General features: G+C 44.1%; 1 protein-coding gene across 3 annotated transcripts in view; it reads right to left on the reverse strand.

Moving 5' to 3' along the window:
* Positions 1–20,149, reverse strand: part of LOC137542472 (interferon regulatory factor 4-like) — a 78,845-nt gene that overhangs the window by 9,399 nt on the left and 49,297 nt on the right. For all 3 annotated transcript variants that reach the window (XM_068264408.1, XM_068264409.1, XM_068264410.1), the window contains exons 4-7: positions 18,345–18,421; positions 18,192–18,276; positions 5,572–5,682; positions 3,894–4,286 (exon numbers count right to left, since the gene is read on the reverse strand). In XM_068264408.1, coding sequence (XP_068120509.1) covers positions 3,894–4,286; positions 5,572–5,682; positions 18,192–18,276; positions 18,345–18,421 — 666 coding nt within the window. The remainder of the gene's footprint in view (positions 1–3,893; positions 4,287–5,571; positions 5,683–18,191; positions 18,277–18,344; positions 18,422–20,149) is intronic.

Here is a 20,149-nt window from a genome sequence, read left to right on the forward strand (position 1 = left end):
CCTGAACAGGATATTGATAGTGAGGTGAGTTTCATTACCACGTTTTGCAGGGAATCCCCTGTTCTGCGTGATAATGTATTGAAGTTCTGGCCTTTGGTAGAGGCAGATGCCCAGTTGGCTCGTGTATGCAGGTCACCACCTAGGTTTGTGTACAGAAAGGGCAGATCAGTCAGGGATTCTTTAGTGCGAGCTGACATAGGGAGATCAAAGCCACTTAGACAGTTATTTCTGGGTAACCCCAAAAAAGGTACATTCCCTTGTCTGAGCTGCCAACATTGTAATGGGATCATTAAGGGTCCTGTAGTGCACCAGCCGAGAATGGGTCAACCCATCCCTTTGAGGGATTACGCCACATGTGATACTAAGGGGGTTGTGTATCTGATTAAATGCCCGTGTGGTTTGGCCTATGTGGGCCAAACCTCGAGGGATATAAAAACACGCCTTAATGAACATCGCAGTCACATACGCAACCCCGATGCCCTCAGAGAGAGAATTGAGAAAGAGGAAAAGGAGAAAGGTAAAAAGAGAGGGTATCCTTTGGCTAGACACTTCATAGAAATGAAACATAGTGTCAGTCAATTAAGGTGGCAGATTCTCGAAGTCGTTGAAAGACAGGAAGGGAGAGATTTTAGAAATGTATTGCTTAGACGTGAGGCCTGGTGGATGGACCGACTGGGCACGCAGCTGCCTAATGGCCTGAACGACGATTTTAGCCTTAAATGTTTCCTGTAATATTATAGCTGTTCTCTAAGGATAGGGTTAAATTGTGAATTCAAGTTTGTGCCCACCCACTGATGTCATAAGGGGTGTGTTTTTTTTTTCACAGTCTGTTATATATGGAGTATATGTTCACCAGTTGAATTAAGCACTTGAGAAAGGGCTCCCCGCCCGAAACGTCGTGCTGGTCTATTTATGCTGTATAACCGCTGCAAATAAATGAAAATATTTTGGAGTATCTCCTGGCTTGAATTGGTTGAGTCTGGATTGGTAGCACAAATTGGACTTTATATTGGAGGTTTGATGGACCCTCTTTCCAATCTTTGACTCCCAACAGAAGTGTGTGTTACTGAGGCCCGCAGGTCATGTACTCTATTGGTCTTACTAAAGAGTTAAACAGGGGCAATAATATGCTATTATCTCAAGTTTTTTCATTTCCTTTTTAATGCATCCCAAAATTGTATTCGCTTTAGCTGCAGCTGCTTGGCATTGAGTACGATTATTTAACTTGTCGATGAGTATTCCTAAGTCCTTCTTCAAGTTTGATGTCCCCATCTGTATCCATTTATTTTGTATGGTGCTAGACCATTGGTACGACCAAAATGCATGACTTTACATTTTTCAACATTGAATTTCATCTGCCATTTATGTGCCCATATAGCCATCCTATCCAGATCCTGTTGCAATAACTTCCTGAGAGTTGATGATTGTGCACAATTTTGTATCATCTGCAAAAATAGCAACATTGCTTTGTACTGCATGTACTAGGTCATTAATAAATAAATTGAAGAGCAATGGACCGAGTACAGAGCCCTGTGGGACCCCACTGCTAACAGTCACATATTTTGAGTATGATCCATTGACCACAACTCTTTGTTTTCTGTCCATTAGCCCGTTCCCTAGCCTTGCACACAGAGGCCTGAAACACACCAGAGGAGTTTTTCTGAGCGTTTTGAGTTTTTAAATCTGCTGCTAAGGTTATCCTATGTGTCTGTGCACACTGGAGCAATGAGGTTTTGTAAAAAACACCATAGCATTACATTGTGAAGAGCTTTTAGAGGTTTCAAAACCTCTTCCCAATGTAATGCTATGGGGTTTTTTACAAAACCTCAAGGCTCCAGTGTGCACAGACACATAGGATAACATTAGCAGCAGATTTAAAACTCAAAACGCTCAGAAAAACTCCTCTGGTGTGTTTCAGGCCAGACTCTTCCCCAGTCCTTGCATCCTCAACTATTGTACCAGACTTTTGTGAGGAACAGTGTCGAAGGCCTTTGCAAAGTCCAAGTATATCACATCTACAGCATTCTCAATATCCATATTAGCGTTCACTACCTCATAAAAGCTGAGCATGTTAGTCAAACAGGACCTGTCTTTAGAAACCCATGCTGATGCTGAGAAATAAGATTATTTTCTACTATGAAGTCATGTATAGTATCTCTTAGTAACCCCTCAAATAGTTTGCATACAACTGATGTTATGCTTACAGGTCTATAATTTCCTGCCTGGATCTGATTTTTTTGCCCTTCTTAAATAATGGGGAAACGTGGGCTGTACGCCAATCCACTGCCAGTTGAAAGAGAGTCACAAAAGATAAGATAAAGGGGTTTACCTATTACTGAACTTAATTCCCTTAGGACCCGAGGATGCATCCCATCCGGGCCAGGTGCCTTGTCTATTTTTAATTTATTTAGTCTTGCATTCACTTCTTCCTGTTAAGTATTTAATATTACAATTGGAAGATTAAGACTCTTCTACATCTGTAATCTGCCACAGTGCTGTTTCCTTTGTGAAGACAGAAGCAAAGAAAGCATTTAATAACTCTGCCTTACCTTGGTCATCCACCATTGAGTTCCCAGCCTCATCCTTTAGGAGTCCAATACAGTCAGCCTTTCTTTTTTTAGAGTTGATGTACTTGTAAAACTTCTTTGGGTTAGATTTGATATCCCTAGTGGCTATAGCGGCGCTCAGTCAGTAATTTGGGCTCCATCAAAAGACGGAGCCCAAATTGTGAAAAAAAACTGCTTATTTCGTCTACCAGCAATATCTGGAAGCCCAATTGCGTGTTACCCCAGAGTCCATGACAGCCTGGAGGGGGAATAGTAATTAACGCTGCCGGGACTTTTGCAAGAGCAGGCTTTACCCTGCGGCCAAATTTCCCAGCGCCTTAATTACATGTATGCCAAAAAAATACCCTCTCCACTCGCTAATGTATAATTTTTTTGCAGGAGTGCCCCGGAATCCTAAACTTATTTGGAGACTTCCTCCAGAGTAAAACAGGGTGGGACTGGACAACATGGCACCTTCAAAAAAAAAAATGTACTTAACCCTTTAGCAGCCAAGTAAAGTAAAACTTTATTTGGCTGTAGGGCGGAATTTTTTACTGCCGCTGGGGAAGTGTGTCTTCCCCAGCCTGGCAGGCTCGGCAGGGTATGTGGTGGCCAGGAGCTTTCATCTATACCTGTCCAGATAGCTGGACCGCGGTGGCGACATACTCTCGACATGCCTTCTCGGTTCCGATCACATGATATGTGATCAGGATCCAGGAGACCATGTCAGCATTACAGCATCGCCCTGTGGTGGAAGAGGGGCGATGTCAGAGTCTCTTCTATCTCCCTTCTTCCACCAGCGAGTGGTGCTGTATCGCTAACACCGTTTCCTGGATCCCGATCACATTATATCATGTAATTGGGACACAGAAGACCTGCCAGAAGTTCAGAGCCGCCAGTGGAATAAGAGAAGAAGCCTTTCGGAGCAGTTCAATATAACTTCTTACTGCCACACACACACTTGTCTGGCTGCACTAGGCAGCCAAACAAGATATGCTGACAGAGGCTCACAATGCACCAGCAGCTTTCAAACAAAACATTTAGTATGAAGCTGCTAATGGGTTAAAGGATACCCGAGGTGACATGTAACATGATGAGATAGACATGTGTTTGTACAGTGCCTAGCAAACAAATAACTATGCTGTGTTCATTTTCTCTTTCACTGCTTGAAAGAGTTAAACATCTGGGATGCAAATGACAGTTTCTGTCTGGGTCAGACTATAGCATAACCCTCACTGATGAGGAATTACAGCCATAAAACACTTTCTTAGCAGAAAATGGCTTCTGAGAGCAGGAAAGAGATAAAAAGGGTCAATAGTGAATGTTTCATTGAGCCGAGGCACTCACCATGCATGAACTGTACTGTGTCCAGCACCTTGCAGGTCTTTTCTCTCTCCAGCTTGTTTGGTTGGTCCTTGTGGGTGGCCAGGGGCCCATTCCAGTATACCCGTACCTGGCACTGCCTCTTCACAAACACCCCTTCTGGTGCCACCCATAGCACCACGCCTTTATCCAGATGCTTCAGGAGCTTTTTAAGAACCTGCTGGACCTCGAGAGGAAAAACTCCCATCAGCTTCTGTGGGGAAGGAAAGGGAATCTCCTCCAGCAGGAAGGGCGGGCACGGGCTGTATTCCGTCTGGCTGGATGGAGGTAAGGCAATGCGGCACCCTTCTGCAGTCTGTGTGGTGACCTCCGACACCAGCTTTCCCTGGTAGTACAAGCGGATGTGAAGCCAGAAGTCTAACGAAGAAAAGACACGCATGCTGAAAAGTTACTCCACCAATAGGAAAGCTTCCCACCCTCCAAAATACCCCCTTCATACAAACATTCCTGGAGGCACCAAGAGGAGATTCTAGAGGAGCACCCCTGTGGTCCAGGCTATTGCAGTCCCATTTGGCAAGAAGTGAGGCGCATGCTCCATTCTTTGTTGAGGGGGTCATAGCTAAAACACACAATTACTTCCCCCTTACATTTTAGTCAATGGCCGTGGAGATTGCTATGGCATTGTGAGATGTAGTGTGCGAATGTCTAGGATGTAGCATGGAGTAAGGCGCTGTTCCCATTAGAGCGGATGCAAAACGACACGTATCTGCTCAGCGGACGCGCTGCGTTCTGTTCATTCTGCCATTCTGTCAGTTCAGCCGCTGCTGACTCCACCACTCGGCCCCGAAGGCAATAAATAAACTGGAGGCCAGCAGGTGCATGGCGCTCCCCAGAGGATTATAAGAGACCAATTATCCTAGCAACTACCAACAGGGAGAATTTTCATTGGTCAACAAAGTACCAATAAGAATCCACCCTGCTGCTTAGCATTCCCATTGGTCTTTCCAATGTGAAGCCTCATGCTTTTGCTATGCTCCAATTGGTTTACCGGGACTGAACAGAGATGTCAACAGCAGCAGAACCGGGGGATGGGTGAGTATTTGCGTTGCGGCTGCAGATAGATTAGACACGGTGACCAGTTTAGTGAGAAGGACATGGTCTGCTCTCCTAGGCATTCATTGTTTCTTTGCACTCGTTCCAAAAAATTTGCAAATTGATTGTTTTCTTTAACAAGTGGAAGCAGATCCTATGTTTAAGAATAGGGGTTGTGACCCTTTTCTACTATCTACAGAGAGCGACTTCTTATTCCTGAGTGGGGTCAGGATAATCTCCCCACCTGCCTTTACAGTGGTTGCCTATTGGTGACCCATGTTTGTGAGTATAACAACTATTACTCTTTGTCATTACCCCCTTTGTCAATACATACTACACTATTGGGGCTCTTGGTGTTCCTCTGTTTACAATGTTTAAGAATAGGATCATCATCCTGCGCTGAGCGGAGCTTTCAAAAACGTCAGGAAGCAAGTTGTGCTGCAGAGGCAAGCACAATTTGCTCCTGAAGAAGTTGCTTGTCCTCCACGTGCTTCTGTACACCATTTATGTTCACCCATCAACCTGATTTCTATTAGAATTTGTCTTGTTTCATTTTGGGTGCAGCTGTGCATTGAAAGCCAGTCTGGCGGGAAATAACAAGACGACTAACCTGAGCACGAAGACGGCGAGAAGATGGCGTCTGTCTCTGGCGTTTTCTCCCCCGCTCTCACTTTATGGTAGTTATGGAGGTCTGTTGGGAGCGCAGGGCTTGCAGGACAGTCTGAGGAGAGATAATGGAATTAAAGTGACACTGAAGGGAAAAAAAAGCCAAAACCCTTCTGATATAAATTGTATGTGTAGCACGGATAATGAATAGAACATTTGTAGCAAAGAAAAGAGTCTCATATTTTTATTTTCAGTTATATAGCTGATTTTCTATAACACTGCATCATTCTCTAATATTTGTAGTTTACAAAATACACTCTGTATTTTAAATGATGAAACAGAGCAGAGCTACCGACCCTTCCTGGCAGTATAACTTTAACAAACAGGAAACAGTGAGAGACCGGTTGAGATAAGTGCTTCAGAAAACAGTATTGCTCTCTGACGAAATTAGTCTGAGAGCTCAGAGAAGTTCTTTTGCATAGATAACAAGTGAAGTTTCTTAACTCTTCCTGTACTGGAAAACAATATGAGACTCATATCTGTGCTACTAATGTTCTATCTCTTAGCTGTACTACACATACAATTCATTATCTCATAAGTTTATTTCACTTCAGATTCCCTTTAAAGAGACTCTGTAACAAAATGTTCAGCCTTAGGGCCCATTCACACTTGTGCGTTTTCAGAGAGATTTCAGCTTTGCTGAAAATCGCTAGCGATTTGAAAAACGTGTGCACAATGAAAGTGTATGGAAGTGTTCTCATCTAAGCGTTTAGCGATTTGCTAAAACGCAAACGCGTTGCATGCAGCGTTTTCTGAGAGATTCTGGAGCGATTAGCGATTCAATAAAAGTATTTGAATTGAACTAGAAATCGCAAAACGCTAATCACTGGAAAAACGCGCTCTATACAGTGAAAAATCGCTAGGAAAAACGCTCAGCGTTTTGTTAGCGTGTAGCTATTTCTAGTGTGAATGGGCCCTTTGGGCCCATTCACACTTGAGCGTGAATCGCATGATTCCCGCTCACGGCAAACCGCTAGCGGTTCTGCGAGAACCGCTACACAATGTAGCGAATGGCAGTGTTCTCACTGCCGCGGTTGCGGTTAGCGATAACCGCAACCGTGCTGCATGCAGCGGTTTGCCGGCGACGAGCGTTCCGCGATTTGCGATCGTGATTAGCGTGCATAGCACGCTAATCGCGATCGCTCCAAAACCGCCGCAGTGTCCAGTGATTTTTCCGCGATAATCGCGGGAAAATCACTCCCGCAAAACGCCAGCGGTAATCGCCGGCGTTCTGCGGTTTTAAGTGTGAACGGGCCCTTAGAGCACATTAGAACAGGCAAAGGAACTTATAGGATAAAAGAACGGTCTTACTGCAGCCTTTCCTGATTGCACAGTGGCTGTGTTATCTCTGTTATATGATCTAATCTGTTGTCTTCTGTCGGCTCTGTCGGGCTAATGCTGGATACACACGTTGAGATTTCCCGTGCGATTTGCGGGATCGAACGAATCAATTAGATTATTTCCAACATGCTCGATTCGGATTTCGATCGTTTCTGCCGTCGATTTGGCATAGTTAATATGCAAATCGACGGCAGAATCGATCGAAATCCGAATCGAGCATGTTGGAAATAATCGAATCGATCCGTTCGATCCCGCAAATCGCACGGGAAATCTCAACGTGTGTATCCAGCATAAGGCTGGAATGTGTGGAATGTGCAGGGCTGCTTGTGATTGGATAGAAGCGATACACACCCTCTGCAGGCCCCCTGCAAGCTCTGTATGACTCACACACTCTGCTTATGTGAGCCTATCACAAGCTGGTTAGTTTGTTTGTAAACACTGCCTAAAACTGTTAATTACAAGCCAGGATTGCAGCAGAGAGTGGCAGAAACAGCACAGAGGGGCCCAGGAGAAAATAATGAATAGAATGGTATGCTTTTTGCTGTAAAAATTTTAGAGTACAGATTCTCTTTAATGAGAGGACAGCCACTGGTAGTGCTCTTATATGGAAACCCCAGCAGGTTTGCTTTGCGTGATCGCCAATAATGATCAGTCACAATTCTTTTTTGTTTCCAAACAATTTTTCTGCAGAGTTATCGGTTCACCAATAACCTCCCAGATTTGAATAGTGCCTTGGACAGGTTCCACTGATTTTTGCACTATCCTGAACAGACCTAATGACCTAATAATTCCTGTTTCGCATGCAAACTTCATGCAAATAATATGCAGCTTCTAACTGGGCCAATCAGATGCACTGCCTACTGATTTTGATTGGCCAAATTCAAAGTTGAATACAGTTTGTATTAAAACTGTATGCAAGCCACAATTATTATCATCTTACAGGCTGATGCAGGCTGATAACTGGCGTCTTCTGAAACACAATAAGATCCCATGATCACACGTTAAAGCTTGGTACACACTCAAGGCCCATACTTCATAGACCAAAGAGGATAGAGCCTGTAGGGGCCCCCAAGATGCGTGTCTCCTCCCCTACAGCTATGGTGACCCCCATACATGCCTGCAGGGAATGAGGAAGAGAGGTGCAGTGGGGAGAAGTCCGGAGTGTAGAGCATGGTGCTGCTTCCTGTGTCACCGCCCCCGAACCTGTTGCCATGGTGCTCGGATCAATTATGGGCCCCGTGAGCTGCCCTCCTATCCTAGTCCTCAGACCTCAGATCGCGGCGACTCTGCCTGCCTACCCCCCTCCCCGCTCGTCCCCCCCCCCGCACATATACAAACAGCGGCTGCTTACCTCTAACTCGATTCCAGCGTGGAGCCTGGAGACCAGCCGCAGTCCTCTCTCTCCCACCTGCTGTTCCTCCTTGTGACTGGATTCTGCTAATGACGCTGATTGCGTCATGAACGATCAGCGTCGGGGAAACAGCAGGAGGGAGAGGGAGGTCTGCGGCTGGTCTCCAGGCTCCACGCTGGAATCGAGGCAGAGGTAAGCAGCCGCTGTTTGTATATGTGCGGGCGGAGGAGGAGGAGGAGGGGGGACGAGCGGGGAGAGGAGGAGGGCAGGCGGGCAACCCCTCTACCCAGCTACCTATACTAAAAGCCCCATACCTACCTACCTACCTATACTGAAAGCCCCATACCTACCTACCTACCTACCTATACTGAAAGCCCCATACCTACCTACCTATACTGGAAGCCCCATACCTACCTACCTATACTGAAAGCCCCATACCTACCTACCTACCTATACTGAAAGCCCTACCTACCTACCTATACTGAAAGCCATACCTACCTACCTATACTGAAAGCCCAATACCTACCTATACTAAAAGCCCCCTACCTACCTATACTGAAAGCCCCATACCTACCTACCTACCTATACTGAAAGCCCAATACCTACCTACCTATACTGAAAGCCCCATACCTACCTACCTATACTGAAAGCCCAATACCTACCTACCTATACTGAAAGCCCCATACCTACCTACCTAAACTGAAAGCCCCATACCTACCTACCTAAACTGAAAGCCCAATACCTACCCACCTATACTGAAAGCCCCATACCTACCTACCTACCTATACTGAAAGCCCAATACCTACCTACCTATACTGAAAGCCCAATACCTACCTACCTATACTGAAAGCCCAATACTTACCTACCTATACTGAAAGCCCCATACCTACCTACCTATACTGAAAGCCCAATACCTACCTATACTGAAAGCCATATTGCCTACCTACCTACCTATACTGAAAGCCCCATTACCTACCTATACTGAAAGCCCCATTACCTATCTACCTATACTGAAAGCCCAATTACCTACCTACCTACCTATACTGAAAGCCCCATACCTACCTACCTACCTATATTGAAAGCCCCATACCTACCTACCTATACTGAAAGCCCCATACCTACCTACCTATACTGAAAGCCCCATACCTATCTATACTGAAAGCCCCATACCTACCTATCTATACTGAAAGCCCCATACCTACCTACCTATACTGAGGACCCCATACCTACCTACCTACCTATACTGAGGACCCCATGCCGACCTATACTGAATGCCCCATACCTACTTACTTATACTGAGGACCCCATACCTACCTACACTGAAGGTCCCATACCTATCTACCTATACTGAATGCCCCATACATTCCATGCAATTTGTATAAGGCAGTGCCCCATTAGACAGGGAGAGATTTCGGCCCAATTCCTGTTTTGCCTGCTTTCTCCGTGCCCATAGGTCACATCAAGAACCAGAATGCATATTCATAATCAGCATAATTGTGTGAATCTGTTGATACTAAACACGAGGAGTCAGGGTGATTCATAGCACCGTTCTTACTTTCACTCTTTCTACCACTGGTACTGAAAGATCCAGATGGTTGAAAATCTCACAGGACCAGTGTCACGTGAAGTCCAACACACTGTGCGAAATTGAAGGACCGGTTATCTTTGTAACACAAGAAATATTACAAATATAGTAGTCTATAGATTATTAAGGGTTACAGTAGGGTCATCTGCTCTCTGAGCTGAGCCAGCTGGGAGAGGACCTCCTTTGATCTTCCAGCTGAGGGAACCCCGAGAGACTCCCTGCTGTGATCGGTTCTTAATAGTCTAGAGAAGACTGCGGTTTATGAGGTTTTGTCAACCTAATCTCTGATGGATGGCTTATAAACTCTCAAGGGGGTCCCATGAGGCCCAGAGACCCGTTCTTCACACTTGGGTGAGAGAGACTATGTAATTAGAAAAAAACTGCCAGTGCTTGCTAGCATTTGACCAGGAAGTAGGAAAAAAAAACTGTTGATTTGAAAAAATGTCATTTTGGTTGCTTGCAATGAAACTTGCGTTAGTGACGTAAATGGCGCACACACTCGGGAACCGTGTGAGCGTCACACCCTATACCTAGTTATCTATACTGAAGGCATCTATACCTAGGTACCTATCCTGAAGGCATCTATACCTAGCTACCTATGCTGAAGCAAAGCCCCCGGGCCCAGCAAAGCAAAGACTCCAACAAAGCAAAGCCCCCGAGCCCCAGCCTAGCAAAGCTCCCAGCAAAGGTAAAGCCACTGGGCTCCAGACAGGCAAAACAAAGCCCCCAGTCCCAGCGAATCAAAGCCCCTGGACCTCAGCCCAGCAAAGCAAAGCCCCCAGCAAAGCAAAGTCCCCAGACCAGCAAAGCAAAGCCCCAGCCCAGCAAAGCACAGCCCCCCATTGCCGGGAGCCCCCCCAAGTTACTTTTGCCCCTGGGCCGCATTTTAGCTAGAAACGGCCCTGTACACACCACACAATTTTCACTTCAGATACTATTCGAGCGAGTGATCAGATCGATATTTAGATCTGACATTGTACACACGCATGCCATTGTTTCAAATTCAGATTTCTGATTGATTATAATTCAAAAATTAATTGAAAAGGCCATACACACGGAAAAATAGATTTTGAGATTGGGAGCTGGCAATCGGTAAGCTGTATATTTTTTGCCCGATTTGATAATTTTCTCAAAATAGTGTGAATTGCGTGGTGTGCAGCAGCCTTTAGAGAGGAGGAGCAAGATACTCCATGAAAGTGGGATAAAACTCTGACATAACATTCAATAAAAATGTGTTTTCCTAATTTTTATTACTGTATATTCCTGCGTATAAGACTACTTTTTAACCCTTGAAAATCTTCTGAAAAGTTGGGGGTCGTCTTATACGCCGGGTGTCATTGATGCCGGGTGATATGCCCTATCCTGTTACCACCTCTCAGATCTCCCTGCTGAGGGAGCGCAATCTATTCTTCCATACCGCGCTGATAAACAGGTAGACAAGGAGAGCTGACCAGTCTACTTAAGGAGAGTTGACCAATGCAAAAAGTCAATTGACTATATACTGTTATATACTGGGTAACACATACAGTACAGCACCAGTATCTGCTCGTACACAGCACCAGTACATGATTTTTTAATTTTAATTTTTATTTGGTGTGCATTGGAAGAGGGGTAGTCTTATACGGAGAGTATATCCCAAACTCTATATTTTAACTGGAAAAGTTGGGGGGTCGTCTTATACGTCCAGTCGTCTTATACGCCGGAATATACGGTACCCATACAGTTACCATACTTGCCTTAGACAATATTACTTGGCTCCCAAAGAACAGTTTATCTGCTCTGAAGGCTGCCATTGAATTTTATTGCATAGTTGCTGTATTTATATATTATAATCTATCTACAGATCACTTCTCAGCTCTTTCTGTTGCTTAGCTCAGTACAGCTCAGTTTCAGCACTTTGCTAATGTTTACTAAATGTATCTGACAAAGGAATGTAAACAAAATATAATGTTCTCACCTCTTCGGATGCGGGCAGAAGCTGCCGACTGAAGCAAGAAGATATCCAATGAAGAAGAAAGTGCTGTGTTTAATTGTTTGAATGCTGTTCTGCTACAATTTTGTTGTGGTAGTAGATTTTATGCTGTAAATAATCATTTAGAACTAAGAGAAAATTATGAGTTTTATACCACTTTAAAATTTAAAGGAATAACTGCCAGCTGAAATATCTTAATCACTGCAATAATTTGTGCTTGATTAATTAATTGTGCAACTTATTTTTCATCCCAAGCAGTGCATCTGAAAAGCGATAACAGGAGAAGTAGATGATTTGCAATACAGCTGCAAAAACAAAATGGCTATCTTTAAACACAAAGGAACACCTGAGAGAAGCAACATATTGCTTACCTTTGTAGAAGGTAAGAAAAAGTCTATTTACTGTATCTCACTCCAACATTGCACAGTAATTCAGTAGCAGGAATGCTATATTCAGAAATCTTTCAGTACATGTTGTGAGCAAGAAGAAACCTTAAAGGAAAACTTAAGGCAACTATAAAAAATGAGATTGACTCACCTGGGGCTCCCCTCAGCCCCCAGCAGCCGATCGGTGCCCTCGCAGCCCCGGTCAGATGCTCCTGCACCCGCCGGCAAACACTTCCGGTTTGGCCGTCACCGGCCGACAGGCATGGGAACGCGAGTGATTCTTCCCGTTCCCAGCCTGTATATCGCCCCCTATGCTGCTATTGCGACCAATGAATTTCATTGCTGTAGCTCCAAATCCTAAGGCCCAGGCTGGCATAGGCTCACTTGTGCAAGCTCATCGTACGTCTAGGCTCCCCGAATGGATATTGGTGAATATGGCAACATAAACTTGCATGCAAGGTACAATGCATACAGAGTGTATGGACACAGATATATTGGTGCGGGTGTGGAAAACAATACTTCTTGCTTTGTGCAGCTGATTACTCTAGTGGGAAGAGGAAACACCTAGGCTGCCTGTATTGAAACACAGCAGAGAATTGAGACTAGTAACAAAGTTCATCTTCTGCTTCTAGTCTGTTTTGTAAAGCAGCTATCAGCAAATTGAAAGCAAGAAGTTTTGAATCAGGATGATCCCATTTATTGCCTAACGTTGAAGAAAAAGAGTAATCTTTCGGCTATGAAGCCTTCCTCAGACTTGATTTCTGTATGCTGACAACATGTAGAAAACACAGCTTATATACAGTGGTTTGCAAAAGTATTCGGCCCCCTTGAAGTCTTCCACATCCTACCTAATAAAAGGCAAGTGTCGCTGCGTCCCATGTCCGTCCGTCAGTGCTTTTTGTGCACCGTGCATGTGCAGGGATGCAGAGACACTGCCGAGAGCTGGAGGAGGACGGGGCCAGAAGGGACGGGCGTGTGTGCGTCACGCGACGGGTGCACGGTGGATGCATGCGGCGCATTAGGGACAGACCTAGCCCGTTTTTAAACTGGCTTAGGTCCACTAGTTTTGTCATATTACTGCCACAAACATGAATCAAATGTATTGGAATTCCATGTGAAAGGCCAATACAAAGTGGTGTACACATGAGAAGTGGAACGAAAATCATACGATTCCAAACATTTAAAAAAAAAATAACTGCAAAGTGGGGTGTGTGTAATTATTCAGCCCCATGAGTCAATACTTTGTAGAACCACCTTTTGCTGCAATTACAGCTGCCAGTCTTTTAGGGTATGTCTCTACCAGCTTTGCACATCTAGAGAGCCTGAAATCCTTGCCCATTCTTCTTTGCAAAACAGCTCCAGCTCAGTCAGATTAGATGGACAGCGTTTGTTAACAGCAGTTTTCAGATCTTGCCACAGATTCTCGATTGGATTTAGATCTGGACTTTGACTAGGCCATTCTAACACATGGATATGTTTTGTTTTAAACCATTCCATTGTTGCCCTGGCTTTATGTTTAGGGTCGTTGTCCTGCTGGAAGGTGAACCTCCACCTCAGTCTCAAGTCTTTTGCAGACTCCAAGAGGTTTTCTTCCAAGATTGCCCTGTATTTGGCTCCATCCATCTACCCATCAACTCTGACCGGCTTCCCTGTCCCTGCTGAAGAGATGCACCCCCCGAGCATGATGCTGCCACCACCATATTTGACAGTGGGGATGGTGTTTTCAGAGTGATGTGCAGTGTTAGTTTTCCGCCACACATAGCGTTTTGCATTTTGGCCAAAAAGTTCCATTTTGGTCTCATCTGACCAGAGCACCTTCTTCCACATGTTTGCTGTGTCCCCCACATGGCTTGTGGCAAACTGCAAACGAGACTTCTTATGCTTTTCTGTTAACAATGGCTTTCTTCTTGCCACTCTTCCATAAAGGCAAACTTTGTGCAGTGCACGACTAATAGTTGTCCTATTGACAGATTCTCCCACCTGAGCTTTAGATCTCTGTAGCTCGTCCAGAGTCACCATGGGCCTCTTGACTGCATTTATGATCAGCACTCTCCTTGTTCGGCCTGTGAGTTTAGGTGGATGGCCTTGTCTTGGTAGGTTTACAGTTGTGCCATACTCCTTCCATTTCTGAATGATCGCTTGAACAGTGCTCCGTGGGATGTTCAAGGCTTTGTAAATCTGTTTGTAGCCTAAGCCTGCTTTAAATTTCTCAATAACTTTATCCCTGACCTGTCCGGTGTGTTCTTTGGACTTCATGGTGTTGTTGCTCCCAATATTCTCTTAGACAACTTCTGAGGCCCTCACAGAGCAGCTGTATTTGTACTGACATTAGATTACACACAGGTGCACTTGATTAAGTCATTAGCACTCATCAGGCAATGTCTATGGGCAACTGACTGCACTCAGACCAAAGGGGGCTGAATAATTACGCACACCCCACTTTGCAGTTATTTATTTGTAAAAAATGTTTGGAATTATGTATGATTTTCGTTCCACTTCTCACTTGTACACCACTTTGTGTTGGTGGAAAATTGATGCAGGTTTGTGGCAGTAATATGACAAAATGTGGAAAACTTCAAGGGGGCCGAATAGTTTTGCAAACCACTGTACACTTGACATTAAAAGGAGATACATAAACATAAATAAATGCCATTAGATGCCTTAATTACAACACCAGGAGGGTCTCACAGAGATGCTAGCTAATTTATGACAAATAGATAAGACCATTTGTTTGCTTAAACATCACAAACCACAGACTCAATGTGATGCAGAGACATCGTAAAAACAGAGTTTCAAAATAGCTTGCTCAGAATACATACAATGATTGTTATAGACTAAAAAGAATTGTGGTATCAGGAAGACACTTTCTAAAATGTACGAGATGTTGACTGGGATTGCGATTCCCACACTTATATTCTTCCACTCCTGGGAAGTGGACCTAGGGAGAACCTTTTCTCAAAATTTGCATCCTTGCACATATATCTTCACATGCAATGAGAATACAGCAAATAAACTATAAAATCCTCTCCCAGTGGTAATTAATATCCCACAAATTACGTAAAATGTATGCTGATGACAATGATACCTGTTGGAGATGTGGGAGAGATACAGGTACCCTCCTACATATCCTCTGGTCGTGACCGTCACTTACTACCTATTGGCAGAGGATAGAGAGGTTGGTTAAGGCTGTTACGGACAGGAACACCTAATTCACGCCAGAATTCTATCTTTTGCACTTTAATGATTGGTCCATGAAACAATATAAACGCTCAGTGGTTCACCATATACTTAATGCTGCAAAATGTTTGCTTGTGCAACATTGGAAACAGGCGTCATCCCCGAAAGTGGAAGAATTGATCAGGGAAATAGATGGCACTGAGATAATGGAGGACCTTAAAGGGATACTGTAGGGGGGTCGGGGGAAAATGAGTTGAACTTACCCGGGGCTTCTAATGGTCCCCTGCAGACATCCTGTGCCCGCGCAGCCACTCACCTTTGCTCCAGTCCCCGCCTCCGGTTCACTTCTGAAATTTCTGACTTTAAAGTCTGAAAACCACTGCGCCTGCGTTGCCATGTCCTCACTCCCGCTGATGTCACCAGGAGTGTACTGCGCAGACACAGACCAAACTGGGCCTGCGCTGTGCACTCTTGGTGACATCAGCGGGATCGAGGACACGGCAACGCAGGCGCAGTGATTTTCAGACATTAAAGTCTGAAATTCCAGAAGTGAACTGGAGGCGGGGCCGGAGCATCGGTGAGTGGCTGCGCCAACACAGGATGTCTGCGGGGGACCGTTAGAAGCCCCGGGTAAGTTCAACTAATTTTCCCCTGACCCCCCTACAGTATCCCTTTAAGCACAAGGCCATAAATAAAAGGTGTACAACAAAACGTGGTCTTTTTGGAATTATTTCAGATCAGCCCAGTTTCTAGGGATGTGCGACCGCCCTGAGCGCTGTGAGGGAGGGGGCGACGTGATGGCACCTATAGTTAGCTACCTATACTGGGGACACCTATGCCTGGCTACCTATACTGGGGGCACCCATACCTGACTACCTATACTGGGGGTGTAGTATGGGCTTGCGAGTCCATGGGCGGGGGCGGGTGTGCGCAATTTTTACACCCCTGGGTGCAATTTAGCCTAGAAACTGCCCTGCTTCAGATGTTCAGATGAGTTTACTACGGTCCTTAATGGCCAGTGAGCGAGATGTACCCAGTGCTAGCTCAGGGATTGGAAAAGGCAGAGTTGATACTAACACCTTTCCATAACTCTCCGCACTATGTTTTTGTTCACTTTTAGGTAAGGCCTATGACATCACTTCCAGAGGAAGGGGGTGTGGGATAGGGGGGTGAAAATGTTCTCAAAATTATTGCGAATACTGGTTAATGTTAAAGAGACACTGAAGCGAAAAAAAAATGATGATATTATGATTTGTATGTGTAGCACAGCTAAGAAATAAAACATTAAGATCAGATACATCAGTGTAATTGTTTCCAGTACAGGAAGAGTTAAGAAACTCCAGTTGTTATCTCTATGCAAACAAGCCATTAAGCTCTCGCGACTAAGTTAGTCGTGGAGAGGGCTGTTATCTGACTTTTATTATCTCAACTGTTCCTGGACTATTTACTTTTCCTCTGCCAGAGGAGAGGTCATTACTTCACAGACTGCTCTGAAAGACTCATTTTGAATGCTGAGTGTTGTGTAATGTGCACATATTATAGAATAATGCAATGTTAGAAAAAACACTATATACCTGAAAATAAAAGTATGAGAATATTTTCTTTGCTGCTAATTTTCTAGTAATTATTCATAGTACACAACCAATTCAGTATATCATTTTTTTTTTTCGCTTCAGTGTCTCTTTAAGTGACTTGCTATAGTGTTTAAAGCAAGTCTGAAGCATTAATAAAAACAGATATTCACCGAAGGAGAGGGAAGGCTCTGGATCCTATAGAGCCTTCCCGTTCTCCTCACGGTGTCCTTGTTCCCCTGCAGGCTCCTCTATTTGAATCTCCAGCCGCGGGAGACTTCGGCATTCTTCAGAAGCACTGGAGCTCCTGAAGATGAGCAGCTCTGTACTGTGCATGCGTGAATATGCAAGAGAGGGCGCTTGCATAGTACGGAGCAGTTTGTCTTCGGAAACACCTGAGTGCTTCCGAAGACTGTTGAAGCCCACCCAGCACTGAAGAGAGCAGTCCACGACTGAACGATCGTGGACTGCTAACTGGTAAGCATGCAGGGGAATGCAGAGACCAGGAGGAGAGCAGGTCTATAGGACCCAGAGCCTTCCCTCTCTTTAGGTAGCCTCTTTAGGTAGCCTTTTTTTCCCCCTTCAGACTCCCCTTACTAGCATTTTTTGATGCATGTACCAAAGTCCTGCTTGCTTTATTTGATGCCATAAGTATTTACTATTGCATAAGCTATTCCATCTGATTTAGAAGCAAATAATCTGGAGTGTCAGGTCCTATTACTCTCCTATACTATTCACTGTATATGAATATGCTTGTATGGACTTTTGCTGACTGTGTACAACAGTTATTTGATGTATACTGTCATCACTGTTTCGCAAAACAAAGGATCTAAAAAAAAAAAAAAAAATGGAATTTAAAACTAATCTTATCAGCACAAGAAATAAAAAGAATAGTCTTTGTGCAATTTGAAGCCACCCATTAATAAAGTAACAAGATCACTTAAACTGTGTCCAAGTAAGCAGAGATGTGTGGGCAATGGGAGATCAGTATATCTGTTCAAGTTTGAGGACGGCTTCATAGCCAAAAGCTTACTCCTTTTGTTCTATGTTAGCCAATAAATGGTATCATCCTTTGTTCTTTGTTTTACTGATGGCCACACGATACAATACCCAACAGTGAAACATTTGCACAGCCCAGATATGTGATTATAGTAAATTGTAGACTTTAAGCTTTCACTTACCTGTGTCCGATGAGCTCTGTTCACTCTCCACCCTCTGTAGTTTGGGTAAAGGTTCTTCATCAGAGAGACTGTCGCTCTCCACAATCTATGGGACAAACATTATTAGAAGGGTCAAATATTCTACAGTGTCCCTGCTGTTGGTGGAGTCCTTACCTGGAGTGGTCTCTCTTCTAGGGGGCTTGGAGATCTCTCTTGGTAGGGGCTCCTGGACATTGTTTTATTCTCATCATCTGTAACATGTAAAGTCCACCATGAGCCAACCATACTCATAACATCTTGTTAATTAAACCCATCTTTAATGCAATCCTAGTCTCAGTAGAGGGAAACCCCTCTATCCTCCAGAAGAATCCCACATCCTCCTCCTCCTGACCACTGCAGGAAGCCGGCACCTCCTGGAAGTTCGTGGCCACGCACCTGTACATGAGTGTGGCCGAGGAAAAAGCCAACGCGTTCTCAGATTTTCACTCATTTTTACCTGTTCTGAGTGCCTTTACCTAACTGCAGCAACTGTGCAGTGCCAGTGGGATTGTGGGAACTGGGAAGTGTTATTTGTTTGTTTTTACTTTTTAGCTTCAGTAAGAAGCTTATCTCAGCATGTGCATAGCAGAAAGCTTCCTATTCTGGATAAGATAAGGAAACTATGACCACAAAGGTAACTGAATCCGTCCCCGGTACGATTTTCCGTGCTATTTTCCGACCCGATCGTTTTTCCGCACGATTCTGCACTTGATTCTGCGCTCGATTCTCTTATCTTCATTCATTTTTCTTATCTTTTTCCGTTCACTGCTATGACAAATTGAGAGCAGAAACGATCGGGAGCAATATCGGACATGACGGATTTTATCAATCGGATCCATCTATCGCACGGAAAATCGTACCGTGTGCTTTAGGCATAAGAGTTACAGTGTAAGCCTGTTAGCTAGATGATGTTTGCTGTGGGAAGGACAGTAATCTGTAAAATAAGCAGTGAATCAACCACTTACCGACAAGCTGACGCATTAAACCGTCCTGTTGGAGCCTGTTAATGGCTCCAGGACATTTTAATGCATCGCTTGCTCCCACCACCGCTGTGCACGTGTGCTCACCCCCCGCCCCCATTACATAAGGACACCACGATCTGTGACTGGGGAAGAGGACCGAGCGGTCCTCTACCTAATCGCAATGCCTGGAATCAATGGACATGACCCCGATCAGGGGCTATGTCCATTCATAAAACACAAAGCCGTCAGAGGCTAGCAAAATTTTTAAAAAAGAAATCTATATTTTATGAGGGTATGTTACTATTACTTTACTACGTGGGGCTTGTAATTATGGACGAGACAAAAAAAGAAAAAAACAGACAGAAAAATTACACTAATTTTTCCTAATATATTATCACCATACATTGTGATATAACAGGACATAATTTAAACGGTCAAATAATTGGGACACATGAGCAAATATAGTGTACGTGTTGTATCCACAGGAGAACATTTTATTTTAAAACTATAATGGCCAAACACTGAGAAATAATGATTTTATTTTCCATTTTTTTTCCCGTTAAATTGCATTTAGAATAAACAAAAATTCTTAGCAAAAAGCCTAATTGATGGCAAAAAAACAAGGTATAGATCATTTTGTTGCAATAAGTAGTAATAAAGTTATTGGCGAATAAAAGGGAGGAGCACTGACAGGTGAAAATTGCTCTTGTCCGTTAGGGTAAAAACCCCTCAGCGTGAAGTGGTTGACACTGAGCTGTGTTGAAAAAAAAAGAAGGGCAGAAGTGATGTCACTTTTGGCATCACAAAGAAACAGTTAAGATAGAAACCAGCAGAAATATTTTCTCTTTTGCATATTTCTCCTTAATCTGATACTGAACACTAAAAACAACAGGATAGGTAAGCTTAGTAAATAACTTATTGCATGATTTTTTCCCTCAGTTAATGTTTTAACTCACTTTAAAATACACCTGAACTGAG

The sequence above is a fragment of the Hyperolius riggenbachi genome, chromosome 12 (assembly GCF_040937935.1).
Source record: "Hyperolius riggenbachi isolate aHypRig1 chromosome 12, aHypRig1.pri, whole genome shotgun sequence".
NCBI classification, from domain to species: domain Eukaryota; kingdom Metazoa; phylum Chordata; class Amphibia; order Anura; family Hyperoliidae; genus Hyperolius; species Hyperolius riggenbachi.